The sequence below is a fragment of the Vanessa cardui genome, chromosome 16 (assembly GCF_905220365.1).
Source record: "Vanessa cardui chromosome 16, ilVanCard2.1, whole genome shotgun sequence".
NCBI lineage: Eukaryota > Metazoa > Arthropoda > Insecta > Lepidoptera > Nymphalidae > Vanessa > Vanessa cardui.
The window spans coordinates 12144531-12159913 of NC_061138.1; the positions used below are offsets into that span (position 1 = coordinate 12144531).

At 32.6% G+C, this 15383-nt stretch overlaps 1 protein-coding gene across 1 annotated transcript; it reads right to left on the reverse strand.

The window, feature by feature from the left end:
- Positions 1-4616: 4616 nt before the first annotated feature.
- On the reverse strand, positions 4617-11183 carry LOC124536176. The gene is made up of 2 exons (XM_047112653.1): positions 10086-11183; positions 4617-6366 (listed from the first exon to the last, which is right to left on the reverse strand). Exons 1-2 carry the CDS (start codon positions 10896-10898, stop codon positions 5956-5958), a joined length of 1224 nt encoding a protein of 407 aa, XP_046968609.1. The 5' UTR covers positions 10899-11183; the 3' UTR covers positions 4617-5955.
- Between the last annotated feature and the right edge of the window lie 4200 nt (positions 11184-15383).

Consider the following 15383-nt stretch of genomic DNA (forward strand, 5'->3'; position numbering starts at 1 on the left):
ATAAAAGATTTATTATCTAGAAAACATTTTATTGTGAATCCTAACCTACAATCCTAACAGTTTCTCTAAGATTCCACAGTTAATTTTAACGTGGCCTACTAAAAAAAAAGGCATTCAAAACATTGATAAACGAAGCATAGTAATGAATACAAGATTATATCAAATATAAAAAAAATATATAAAAAAGCGTGAACATACTAATTATTGACTTCCACACAAGATAATGTATAAAAAAATTATGTACTGACATACTCTTTAATTAAAAATCGTGGAAATCAGTACTCAGAAGTCACTACTGAGTTTCTTGCCAGTTCTTCCAGTTCTACTTTCCGAACCATTGGGTTCAAACCCAGGCAAGCTTCACTGAATATTAATGTGTGTGTGTGTAAACAATAACTCATCTCGTGCTCGGCGGTGAAGAAAAAATAGAAAAACGTCGTGAGAAAACCTGCATATGTCTAATTTCATGGAAATTCTGCCACATGTGTATTCCACCAAGCCACATTGCAACAGCGCGGTGGAATATGTTTCTTACAGGGAGAGGAGCCCTTAGCCCAGGAGTGGGAAAATTACAGGCTGTTGTTGTTGTAACATACATACATAAATGTATTTAACTATCACGACTGTATTTTTCAATGTTGGAAAAGAGTAACAACTAATTTTCTTTCCGGTTCTTCTTGGCAGAATCTATATTCCGAACCAGCGGTAGCTGCACTTAATATAGTTGTTAAATGGCGGTTCAAAAGTGCTTGTGAAAGCCTACTTGGATAAAATTTATATGTATTGATTTTGATTTTTTTGAGTAAAATATTCGCGTAAAACTCTGACGAAAATCTAGTTGGAATTATCATGATGTATTATGTTGTATGATTACGCCTTAATATATGTTTTATGACACAATTGTCCTTGTACAACCATCATTAGGGCGTAGAACCTTCAATGTTGAATTGCCCTTCGTTTTTTTAGAAAATGTGAACGTTGAATAATACTTCTTGAGGATTATTATAATAATGTGCCTTTGTATTGGATCTGATTAAGTTTTTCATTTCACTCCATATCATGATTCGCTGAACTCGGTCACAAAAAAGGTCTTTTAATTACGTTCTGTGTAATGAAATTTAATGAAATAACAAGGCAATAAGGTTGGCTTATTAAATGGTTTTTGTAACAGATTAATTATGAAATTAAATGTGATCATGGATAAATACAATGTATATGTAACGTTTATTTTATTATGAAAGTGAGAAAGACACAAATGTTTATTTAGGACAAGACGCTATTAGAAAAAGTTTTTGTACTTTTTAATTATACAAAAAAAGCAACAAAAAAGGAAGAAAATGTATAGTATTCGTCTCCTAAACAGATGTATCATTCATCTTTCAGGTTGAATTCCAAAAACCCTTATTTTCAATGGTACCCAACGTATTTATAACGGGAAGTGACAATCTATGATTACTACAATATACAAAAGACATATTTAATACCTTAACATAAAATAACAATATCATATTTATACATTAAATATATATAAATGATGAGTTGAGATGGCCCAGTGGTTAGAACGAGTGCATCTAAACCGATGATTGTGAGTTCAAACCCAGGCAAGAACCACTATGTATATGTGCTTAATTTGTGTTTATAACTCATCTCGTGCTCGGCGGTAAAGGAACACATCGTGAGGAAGCCTGCATGTGTCTAATTTCATCGAAATTCTGCCACATGTGCATTCCACCAACCCGCATTGGAACAGCGTGTTGGAATATGTTCCAAACCCTCTCCTCAATAGGATACGGACTGTTACTTTACTTTACTTGAAATATAAAATAGAAATAAATCAAAATATACTTTACAAATTTGACTACAGCAATACAGACAATCTTAATGTAATAAAATTAAATGACGGTGTTGTGGCTTAGTTATGAGAAACCAACAGCAGTGCGACTTTCATATATATTTTATAAGTATAGAGTAGAAATAATAATCATAGGTTCCAGAAGGATTATTAATTAAATAATGTTATACATATTACAAGAAGGCGTTCCTACGAGACGACATTCATGGAACCATTGTCTTGCTACTTAGCAGTACTTAGTATCACGAGGTTCTGAATGGCGAATAAAAGGGAACAAGACAGATACTTATGTTACAATAAATCATTGTAAACATCGTTTACTATCCGTAAGCAAACCTTTTTAATACTTCAAACAAAAAAAAATCAAAATCGGTTTACCCAATGAAAAATTATGAGGTGACAAATATATAAAAATACAGACGAATTGATAACCTCCTTTTTGAAGTCGGTTAAAAAGTATTTCGTATCTCTCGTACGCAACGAGCGGAAATGATTAAATGAGCTTTAATGAAACTTGATAAAGTAATAAATTATACGCTAAGTCAGATATCGTACTTTTTATTCCAGGAAATGCAAGGTTTTCAGTTTATTTATGATAAAGGTAGGCGACCGAATGGGATATGGTGGTAAGTTGTCACCAACGTCAGACAATTAATTGGTGCTAAGAAATATTAACAATTCCTTACATGGCCAATGCACCACCAACCTTGGGAACGAAGATGTTAGATCACCTCAATCATCCCTCAAATTGGAGTACATACTTTAAAACAAAGTCACTTATCGCCGTCTTTCCCTATGTATGCTTAGATCTTTAAAATTACGCAACGGATTTTGATGCGTTTTTTTTAGTAGATAGAATCATTAGAAAGGAAAGTTTTTGTATTATACATGGACATTTAGTAAAGAAATACTGATAATTTTAAAAGTTTCTGATGTGATGTCTTAAATAAATATTTTTGTTGCAACTAATGTAGTTGTAGCAAACTATGTATTATCTAATGTTTGAAAAGCTGTGCACATTGTAAGGCTTTCTGTAGCATTTTTAGTATCTGCATTATACCCGTGTGAAGCCAGGGCGGGTCGCTAGTACAACAACAACAACAACAGCCTGTAAATCTCCCACGGCTGCGCTAAGGCCTCCTTTACTTCTTAAGGAGAAAGTTCGGAACATATTCCACAACGCTGTTCCAATGCGGGTGTGTGAAATATCAATGTGGCAGAATTTCTATGAAGTTAGGCACATGCAGGTTTCCTCAGGACGTTTTCTTTACAGCTGAGCTAGAGACAAATTATAATAATAATAATAATAAAACTTTTTATTTGAGGACTAGCCCATATAGTGTTAGTAAAACATTTTTTTTAACTTTACAAATTTTAAAATACAATACAATAATAAAAAAATACATTTTTTTAGATAATAATATTCATCAATAATAATTTTGAAATTTAATTTGTTTCAATATTTTTTTAACATTATATTAATTTTTAATCAAGCATTTATTTAATTTTAAACAAAAAACCATAAATAAAAATATCAAAATAAAAACCAAGCAATTAATTACAACAATTCTTAAAACTACATACACTAAACTTAATTATAAACACAAATTAAGCACATGAATATTCAGTGGTGCTCGTCTGGGTTTGAACCCGCAATCATCGGTTAAGATGTACGCGTTCTAGCCACTTGGCCATTTTATTACCAGTATTAATGATTGGCTCTTGAATATCTAATGTTAAGATGATCATTGATGACATCTACCGAGAAGAGTTTGCACTAACCCTAAGTAGAAGTTTCTAGTGGACTATGTTTTTTCGTTTGCAGAATACCGCAAATGTGATACTACTTCATAACAATCTCATGTATGCTCATTAAAATACTCGTTATATACATATATTCAATCGTGAGCTCCGCATTAGGAGTATGTTGTTAGTTTTAAGTATGCTTACAAATAACACTTGCATGCTTACTCTGTGGAGATCTCGTAATAAATAACAAAGATTAAAAAGAAATTATCTTTTCTTATATTAAAAGGAATGATGACGACCTCCGTGGTCGAGTAGTGTGTACACAGGTTTTCATGCCGAGTCGATGTAGAAAAATTTTTATATTGTAATGGGTCTGGGTGATTGTGGTACCGTCGGTACTTCTAATTTTCCATAACACAAGTACTTTATCTACTTACATTGGGATCAGAGTACTTTACTTGGTGGTAGGGCTTTGTGCAAGCCCGTCTGGGTAGGTACCATCCACTCATCAGTTATTCTATCGCCAAATATTGTTAAATAATTTAAATATTGTTGTGTTCCGGTCTGAAGGGTGAGTGGGCCAGTGTAACTATAGGCACAAGGGACATAACATCTTAGTGCCCAAGGTTGGTGGCACATTAACGATGTAAGGAATAGTTAATATTTCTTACAGCGTCATTGTCGATGGGCGATGGTGACCACTTACTATCAGGTGGCCCATATGCTCGTCCGCCAAACTATATCATAAAAAAATGTATCTCATGTTGTCCAATATAATAAGGAAGGTCTTGAGCACGAACGTGAAGAGATACAGAGAACGAGACCAAAGAAACGATGGATGGATTGTGTGAACGTTATGGCTGGAAAAAATGTTACTTTTAGACGTCAGACAGACAATTATGGAAGAATAAAATTGGGATGAGGGTAGAATTATGATGAATATTATAAGGAAGTAAAACTTGTTTGTATGGAGGAGGTAATTTGTGAAAGTTATGATCTATTAAAAAAAGGTTTGTCGGTTTTTAATTAGAATTATATTGTTACATAATTTTCTGTATAAATAAATTACACCGCGTAAAACCTACGTTGCTAGTTTTGTATGTGTAAAACATGCATTAAAGAGTCATTAGCTTGTGTCATTAATTACATCAAATTAACAAACAAAAATACAGATATTTGTTTTTTTATGGTACAATCATAGTTTTGCAATTTATATAAAAACTATAAAAAAAACAAAGTTTTATTTTATTAGTTACAATATTTTCCAGTTATATACTTTTTAAAATATTTGTATTAAACCCAAATTTGGTTTGAACGGAGTCGGTGGTACCCAAACATAAGCTTTTGCAAAGACCACTTTTGTTTAAAAACAATTCGTCTCACTAAAAATATTTATTCTTGTAGGAAAATGAAAACGGGAGAAATATATATCATTTTGGTTCGAACCGAAGTATCGATAATTCCACGAAAAATTGGTCAAATCTTTTAATCTCCGCTGGACAGAATAACGAGTACGAACAAAGAAATATTTAAATTTGGAACGACGATAAATTACAAACGTTATTTGCTTTTAACTTTGGCAATTTATCAATTTTAATCTCATGTTAGTATGGAGTTAGTATATGACAATATTCAGCCAGGATTAAAAAAACAATTGTATTAAAACCTTTGTTTTTAATTTCCAAAAAAAATAGTTCCTTGTCGGTTTTTGGTAGAATCTACATTCCAAATTTAATATAATCTTGTAATATTATTCAAAAGCTTGTAAGAGGCAATTTAAATAAAGTATACTTAGATTTTGTTATAAATACAGCTTATGACGCGATAATGGTGTCGCTTTTGAGAGTATTATTTTCAAACATAAATTGGCTTAAATGAAGTCTGCTTAGGTACCACCCACTCATAAATTATTCTACCGTCTTCTTAGTCCAAGGTCTTTTGTATGAAATAGGTAGGCAGGTTGGCAAATAGGCCATCTAATGGCAAGTAGTCATCAACGCCCTAAACACCAACCCTGAATCTACCTAGAACCAATATATTATGTTCATTGTGCCTTTTGTTACATTGGAATAGATACTCCTGGAACACAAGATTAAGTATTCCTACTTGGCTGTTGAATATATCAGTGGTACCTACCCAGACTGACTATGAATAATATTACCTACTTAGTTGCTTTTTGGTTCTGACTGAATCCATAGTCCGATCCATAATATTACCAATCTTTTAAAACGAAGATACAAAATTACATGTAATCCTATAATCCATAAAATGGTAAATGCAATGTCTGTATACAAACAACTTTTTAGTTTTTCGATTGAAAAAAAAATATACGTGATATAAACACAACATTTTCCTTACAAAACTCCCAAATCAATAAACTCATCAACAATTCCTTGCATTCTATCGTAAAATCTGTCATCGACTTGTATTTTCATCTCCAACAATTCATCCTTGCTTAAATCTGGTATATCATCAGTAATGAAGAACATTTGTAACATATACAGCGTATACATTAAGGCATAGTCTAAGCTATGCTTAAAGCATTCCTCAAATTCATCTCTCGGGCACACTGTAGATACATCAATAGCAAAGTAGTTAAGGAACCTCGTTAACGTCTCGTAGTATAGATCTTTAAGATGATATAAGTGTTGTTTTCTGAAGTCACGATCGCTGGCCGCGTATATGAAGTATATGAGGTCAATGACCGGACAGCCGAAGTATATTTGCTGGAAGTCGATTGGTATTGCTTCTGTTATTTTTCCGTCCTGTGAAGGAAAATTGTTTTATTAATATTGACTCTGTAATATTTGTGAGGTTATGACTGATCTAGGTTGGAATCAGTTAGTGGAGAAATCTTGATGCTATATTTCATATGAGTTTTCTAAAAGATGACGAACAGTCATAAAAATATATTTACATTTATTATAAGTCGCGTAACTATGTTTTTAGTAGATGGTAGTACTTTTCGCCCAGGTGGGGGTATGTACCCATTCATCAGATATTCTACCGCCAAACATTATTACTTAGTATTTTTGCGTTTCGGTTTTAATGCTCATAAGGGACATAACATCTTAGTACCAAAGGTGGGTGGCGTATTGGCGATATAAGGAATGGATAATAATTCTTAGAACGCCATTGTCCTGATGATAAGAGGTGACCATTTCCCATCAGGTAGTCAATTTGCGCTTCCTATATCATAAATTCTACTACCCATTGAAAACTTGTCATATATTTAAGCGTTACTAATGAGTGAAAAACTCAGATGTAAATAAAATAAAAATTCGTAAGATTGAAATATTCCCGCGTTAATTGAAGTCGTAATGAAGTTTGAATCGTGAAAATTTCCACTTCAAAGATTAACCGCTAAAGTTAAAATTTACAAGCAGTTAAACTGTTTAAATAAAAACATCCACATTACAGTGTGTTAGAATTAAAAAAAATACAGCATGCATCTCACACATGGCAGAATTTAATTTTTTGAGGTTTACATGTTTAAAATGTTGCTCACCGCGTTGGAAGGTATTCACTTAAAACACTTATTTTATGAAAATTTTCGTATTCGATGATTATAAATGTAGAAAATTTGACTGATGATTACGGGCTCAAATTCAGGTAACACCGTATTTTTATATGCTTAATTTGTGTTTGTAAATGTAGTTCAATGGTGTCTAATTTCAATGAAATTCTGCTAGATGTGTATCTATCAACTTGCATTTGATCATATGCCAGTCAGCCTGCATACTTGAAATGAAAAATTCAGTAACTCATTGTGGTTTGATGGAATGAACATGTGATAATAAAATAATATAAACGCGACATCAGAGTCGCTTAGGTTGTACTCTGATCGAGCGCGGAGCAGGGCCCGCTGGATTTTAGTAAATAGAATTAAAAGAATTACTTATTATAAATTATGTACATCAATCTAAGGGCCATGTCTTTTAAGAAAACGACTAGCTTGAAGTCCAACCAAGATCTGCTGATATTTAGTAAAAATATAAAACGCCAGAATGTATAAAAGTAAAAATAATAAAGGCACTGGCATCTGAGCCCGTGGATATTGTAATTTAAGTAAATATAAAAAACATGAGATAATAAATTGACGACCTCCGTACACCCGTGACGGTGTGTACACCCGTTTTCATGAGTACGCCACTCCGAGGTCCCGGGTTCGATTCCCGGCCGAGTCGATGTAGCTTACCATTAGTTTTCTAGGCTGACTTGGGTCTGGGTGTTAGTGGGGCCGTCGTTACTTCTGATTTCCATAACACAAGTGCTTTAGCTACTTACATTGGGATCGGAGTAATGTATGAGAATAAACATTTAGATCCAACACATGGATTCATTACGATGTTTTCCTAAACTCGAACACATAGATAAAATGTCAGTTTCCCTATCACTGATAGATCTCGTATCTATACATAAACACAAGTACACCAAAACAAGTTGAATAGACTCATGTTGTCAGTGTACTAATTATTGATTTATGTAATTGGATGCCAATTAGGTAAATTACTTGTGAAATGTATTGCATTGATCTCCAATATGTAAATTGATTGTATATAATACGAGTTAGTACTTAGTAAGTATTGAAAAAGGGTAACGATTATCGGACTTAAATGCTAATATTGTTTTAGGAGTAGAAGTTGAACAATGTTTTGTCTCTTTCTTTCAAATGGTGATGACGATGATACAAAGAGGCAAATCAAATTTAGAGAGTTCGTCTTTTGTTGATGGTGGTCCTTGTTACCGTGAATTTACATATTTAGTAATAGTTTTACGATTAACAGTTCAATAATTACGAAATATTCGATGCATGTCATACATATAATTTTAATTAGACAATTATGTATGCTTAGAACAAAAATACTTAAACGTAACATAGTAAGTGTTTTGGTAAGTGAATAGAATTTATTTAATTTAGAAGTACCATGGCATCTTTTTTGTTAAATTAATAAAAAAATATACATCTAAATATTTTATTTTATAAATAAAATTTAAGCACCGGCATGGATTAATTGGTACAGCCATAAAAATAAATTTAACCGAAATTGTTTTAATTCCAAACTAGCTGTTTGCTATGCAGCCTTCGCTTTCATTAGAAGAGACTTAATTTAAAAAAAAAAACAATAAATTTAAAAGACTAAACAAGTCAGACGACTTTTATTACTGACGTCATAAAACTCACTATCTTAAAACAGTTGTTCAGCACGAACGAGCTATGTCATTCTGGCGACATCGAAGTTTGTACTGATCGGCTATCAATCAAGAGGCGGAACGTGAAGGTGGAAAATGGGGGGGAAAATGGATATCATTTTTATCTTTCATTCGTTATCGTTTAAGTTAAGTGACTTCATGATGTAAGCGTGTAAAGTATTCTTGTTAAATATATCGCGATCACGATTTATGTCAGTGGATACATGATGCTCTTAGCTGAAGATTGTGTACTCGACTATAAGCCATAGTAAAGTAACAGCCTGTATCCCACTGCTGGGATAAGGGCTCCTCTTCCTTTAGGGAGAAGTTTGGGTACATATGAGTTGGTGGAATGCACATGTGGCAGAATTTCGATGAAATGAGACACATGCAGGTTTCCCCACGATGTTTGCCTTCACCGCCGAGCACGAGATGAATCATAAACACATAATATTAAGCACATGTGTATTATATATGTATGTATGTGGTGCTTGCCTGGGTTTGAACCCGCAATCATCGGTTAAGATGCACGCGTTTTAACCACTGGGCCATCTCAGCTCTTTAAACCATAGAACTCGCTAAATAGTTCAAGTTAGTGTAGGTATAAAACAAAGTCGTTTCCCACTGTCGGTCTGTCCTTGTATGTACAAGACTTACTGAGATCTTAAAAATTACGCGATTTACTATTGCTACTACTACTGCTGCTACCTACTACTGATAGTACGAATTTTTTTTTTTTTTTTTTAATTTTAAAAGATAAAGTTTTTCAAGAGTTTATATGTATAAGGTAGAAGAAAAATACTGATAAATTTACAGGTTGCTAAGGTGATTCCGTAAATAAACATAACACTAACTTTTCGAATACTGCCTGATTCTTACGAGATAGATCAAAATACATAGTACAGTAATGTACACTAAAAAGGTCTATAAAAAAGTATGGCACGGCATACATCTATATCTTGCGGATAACCTTCAATAACCAATTTTTATGCTTTTTCCTTTACTTTTTACGACAAATGATATCTTATTTAAGAAGAGATTTTAAGTAAGTATAAGTAGAGCATTAATACTTATCCAATGAAGTGTTTTAAATACATTGTGAAAAAAAATGCACATCAATGGTACTTTTGAAAATTGAGATATAAAGTAAAAACGTTAAACCTCTTTTTCTTAAAGTACCTTTGTGGCGCTTAGGCTTTTCTTTCCTTTCTACTCACACTATATTTATTGATTAGTCTCTAATGATTGTTATGACCGACAACGAAAAAATAATAATTGAATATAAACTTACTTCTTCTTTAAATAGAATATTATTCATTTTATAATCTCCATGGCAGAGGCATTTGATTTTCGAATGCAGTCCATTCATGTATTTGGGATATTTGTCTAAAGAATACTCGAAGAACTTCGATATTTTTTCTTTCGTAACATAATCACATTTAGAAACGGAGAGTTCACACATTTTCGTAACAAATTCGTTCCAATAATCGTCATACACCATCGATTGTTTTATCGTTTTGATCTTCGTTTCAAAATATTCTGGTTTCATTTTTTGTAAAACGAATGATAATCCGTGGAATTTGGCCAATTGTTCTATAGATAACTTCGCAAATTCAACAGACATTACGTCCATTCTTGGCATTGTTTTGAAGTTCTTTTTAGTTAAGTTTTCAAGTATTATAACTTCATCGTTCGTTTCTTCGTAACTTTTGACCATTTTGAATCTATCCTCGGCTGGTATGTTTACGTTGTCCTGTAAATCGTTGAATATTTTACTTAGTTCATTGTAATAAAACGCTTCCTTCTTATAAACTTCTGGTATGGAATATATTCTGAAATCATCATTGCGAATGATTCGTTTTAGAAATATTTGATTCTCTTTGTTTGTTTCACTCGTTTGGCCACTGATATCTATATCGTATAGTTCACCTAAGAAGTTGTTACCACCTGTCGTTATTTTTCGAACTGTTACATTGTAATGTATGTATTTTTCTCTTGTTATAATTTCATGTATTGTTTTTTTAACGGGTTCAGAGAACTCTTCATTCAATAAGATTTTATCGCAGTTGTAATTATCGTTTTTCATACTTATAGTGCTATCCATGATATAAAAAGATCGATCACTTTATAATAATTCCAAAAAATGTTATCTATATTTTGATTAAGTAGATTATTTTATGCACTTAAATATAAATAAAAATAACAAACTTTCAAAATGTTTTGAGCAGAATGTTTACGAATCCAAAAAGAGGTTTTATACGTAAAACGTTCAATATTTTTCTTAGTGACAATTTAAGAACTATATAAACAACACAATCGAATTGAATAATCACTGATAAAAACACCGATATCAACACGCCACAGACAAAATCAACCAACTGACTGTTGGCTATCTTCAAGTTTCCCGATGTTCATTTATTGCACAACTATACTCAATATATATTTACACAAACATATCCTTTTCATGACGGAATAGAGTTCAAAATTGCTTGTCAATAAAATTGTTTATACGCTGTGCTAAAATTATTTATACCGTTACATTGGTTGGACGTATCATGTATTATCGGTGTGAAAGAGATAGATATATTCGATTCTTATTGTGATTTTGTTTAGTTAGACGTTTTTAGTAAATTTGTTTGAAATAACATGCGTTATAAATTAATGTGTAACTTATTACAGTTATGTTTTGATATCTGAAATATATTTAATTATAATTTGATTAATTATAATCTGAACTTTTAATAGTACATTTATAATAGTGGTAAAGAAATGACAGTTTTCAATTGCATGATATTTATATAAAGTAACAAGCTGTTCCAACAACTTCGTGCATGTTTGAATTTAACAAAAATACAGACGAATTGATAACCTCCTCCATTTTGAAGTCGGTTGAAAAGTTATAGCTTAAGTTACTCCTTATTAGATCAGCTTCCTGCCTTTGAAAGTATTATCGAAATCGGTCCCGCCGTTTTAGAGATTGGCCAGAACAAACAGATAAATTGAAAAAAAGTTATTTTGGTATATGTATCGTGTATATATTACAAATGCTATTATTTTAATAATACAAACAGACACTCCGATTATTATATGGATAGACCATATGTCTAAGTTTTGTTAATTAGATAAAAATCTTTAAGTCAAATTTAAACAAATTTCCCCATGTATCCCACAGTTTTTCCTTTTTTTAATTCTCTTATTGCTGCTACTTATAAATGCATTCCAATTAATTTATTTTATAGATTTTGTAAATTTCTACAATTTACAAAATCTATAAAAAATATAAAACAACCCAGCGATTTGCTTCTCTCCATTCTCCTAAATTAACTGGAATGCATTTATAATCTAATTATTATAAAATATATTTTAAGGTTATGTCATAATCACATCGATTATTAAATTGAATATCTAATAATAGAGGTCTGATTTAAAAAATGTTACATCTCTACCATTTGAGTTTAATGATGATTTATTCGATGTTATAATACGTATAACACGAGGTATTTAAAAATAAATAAAATAAACTTCATTATGATAACACTGTGGATTAGTAAAAATAATTAAAAACTTATGTATGTTAGGGAATTTTTATTTATATTTTTTATTTATGCGTTATATTTCATTGTCTTCCACAACGTTTTAACAAGACGACTACAGGTGATATTCAATTGGATAATGTTTATGAATGACGTCAGTTAAATAAAAATAGCATTTGATATAATCCTGTATGTGTCAAAATACATTCAGTTACCTGTTTCTGAATCAAAACTATTACTGAGCACTACTGTTACTAATATAGAATCTGGATCCTTATATCTAGCCACTCGACCAACAATCCTGTTAACTAGCCAAGCCAAATTATCTATATTAATATTATACATGTATATATAACTCTGTCTGTCTGTCGTTCTTTCACGGCCAAACTCAAACTAAAACTCAAATAACTTTATGCAATAGAGAAGCATTACACTTTCTTATTGATGGTCAATTGAAACACTACTACCAAATCGCTAAACCGAATTTGATGAAATTTGGTATGAAGCAAACTTGAACTTGAAGAAAGAACATAAGTCTAATTTTTGCCTGACATATGACAACCAACACCCTAAAACACGAGTACAGCCGCGGGCGACTACTAGTATTCTATATATGTATCAGTGACGGTAGTGGGCGGCGATTTGAAGAGGCCATTGCGTGAAACAGTCGTCTATAAGATAATCTGTATTATGTGACTTTTAAAAAGTATTATTCTCTATAACATTTCTCTGTACTAAAGCCTTTTTGAAATGAACAAGAGTTTCTATCAACCGGCTCAGCGTGAGCCTAAAGTCTAGGCTCTCTTCAAATCTTATCCCTTGGAATTCCTCTAAGGAATCGTGTTGATATAAAGATTTTATTATTGTAGGTTTTTTTTCTAGTGTATCGTAGTATTGAGTCCTTAAACAAGTCATCCTTATTGAATGATATGAATGCAAAATACCTTTTTGTATAAATAAACTGAAACAAGCGCTTTTGAATCCTCATTAAAAAATTACATTAAATTTAAAAGTATCCTATTTAGTTTAAGTGATAGTTTTATCAACAGCATGGAAGATTATATATACATACGTATATGTATAAAGTAAAGTAAAGTAACAGCCTGTAAATTTCCCACTGCTGGGCTAAGGCCTCCTCTCCCATCAATGAGAGAGTCTGGAACACGCTGTTCCAATGCGGGTTGGTGGAATGAACATGTGGCGGAATCGATGAAATTAAACACATGCAGGTTTCCTTACGATGTTTTCCTTCTCCGCCGAGCACGAGTTGAATTATAAACACAAATTAAGCACATATATATAGTGGTGCTTGCCTGGGTTTGAATCCGAAATCATCGGATGCATCTTAAATGCACGCGTTCTAACCACTGGGCCATCTCAGCTCTCAAAATTATTGTTCTTTCTTTTGTAAAGTATTCACACGGTAAGTACTCAGCGCCACCCAAATACATTGTTCCTCTAAGAATCACGGCATGAACCCTGGCTCATTCATCTTTCGAACCGGAAGAGAACAATTCTACCCGTGACCACGAACGCTGTAAAGTGCTCAAAACGTCGGGATGTCAAAAATAAAAAATAATTAATATACGCGATTCAAATCCGTTATAACTAGTTTTATTTAAACAATTCTTCCGTTTAATGTTTGGTGGTTGAGTATATATGGCCTAGTTGCTTCTTCACGTTAATGCCTGTAATGTAATCGAAGTAAATATATATTTAAATTATTAATAAAAATCCATTCGATTTTTAAATTTATCGATTGATTTCCTGTAATCATTAATTCTTCCAATAATCTTCAATTTCGATGTTTCACATGTGAGTGAGAAGGGCCGAGATGGTCCAGTGAGAACGCATACATATTAATCGATGATTGCGGGTTCAAACGCAGACTATTGTGAACCACTGAAAATTTGTGGTAAAAAATTGTGGTAAAATAAAAAATGTAATATAAAAATAACATCTGTCAGACGTCCCGTTAATAAGCTTATATTTAAGCTCGTACTCAGTAAAGTATTCAGATCCACAATTTATGTATAACATTGATTACATGTTTTGCGGTAAATGAAACTATTTCAAAAAACTTGCATGTGTAATGTCTATCTTATCTAACAAGCAACGGAGTGAAGTTTTCCATAATATAGAGGTCTGTCTAGACTAGGAACACTTACGTGACGTTACTGTTGATATTCTTGCATTATATATGTATAAAATACTAGGTGGTAGGGTTTTATGCGAGCTCGTCTGAATATACTGCCGAGATAGCTCAGTGGTTAGAACGCGTGCATCTTAACCGACGGTTGCGGTTTTAAGCGCGGTTTAATTTGTGTTTATAATTGATCTCGAGCTCAGCCTTGAAGGATCATCAGGAAAAATGTGGGTTCAGACGCGGGTTTGAATGTGTTTATAATTCATCTCGACCCACAGGAAGGAAAACATCATCAGGAATTCCATGTGTCTAATTACAGCGAAATTCTGTCACATATAAATACACTATCCAGCATTGGAGCAGCATAATAGAATATGCTCTAAACTTTCTCCTCATAGGGAGAAGAAGCTTTAGCTCAACAGCGGGATATTAACAGGCTGTTGTTGTTATTGTTGTTGTCTGTATGTGTCCCACGCGCTTATTATAATCTTCCACCTCCATAAAGCAATACTTTGTATTCATGTGTTCCGTTTTGAAAGGTGAGTGAGCTAATGCAACAACAGGCACAAGGGACATAACATCTTAGACGTAACAGTAATGATTAATACTTCTACAATGCTGACATCTATGAGAGGTGGTGACCATTTATCATCAGCTAACCCATTTGGCTGTCCACCTACGTACATGACACAAAATAATATACTGTGATTTATAGTACACCAAAACAGCGATCTCTTCGAATTTTCTAAAGGATATTTCCAGAAGGAAAATACAATAAAAAATATTTTTTAATTAAACGTCTTTAATGATGAACCGAGGCTTCGCTGAGTACACGATTCTGAGTGGCCGGCTGATTTAGGAGACTTCTGTCATTGCTGTTTACACAAAACAAATGAAAATGCCTGTGACA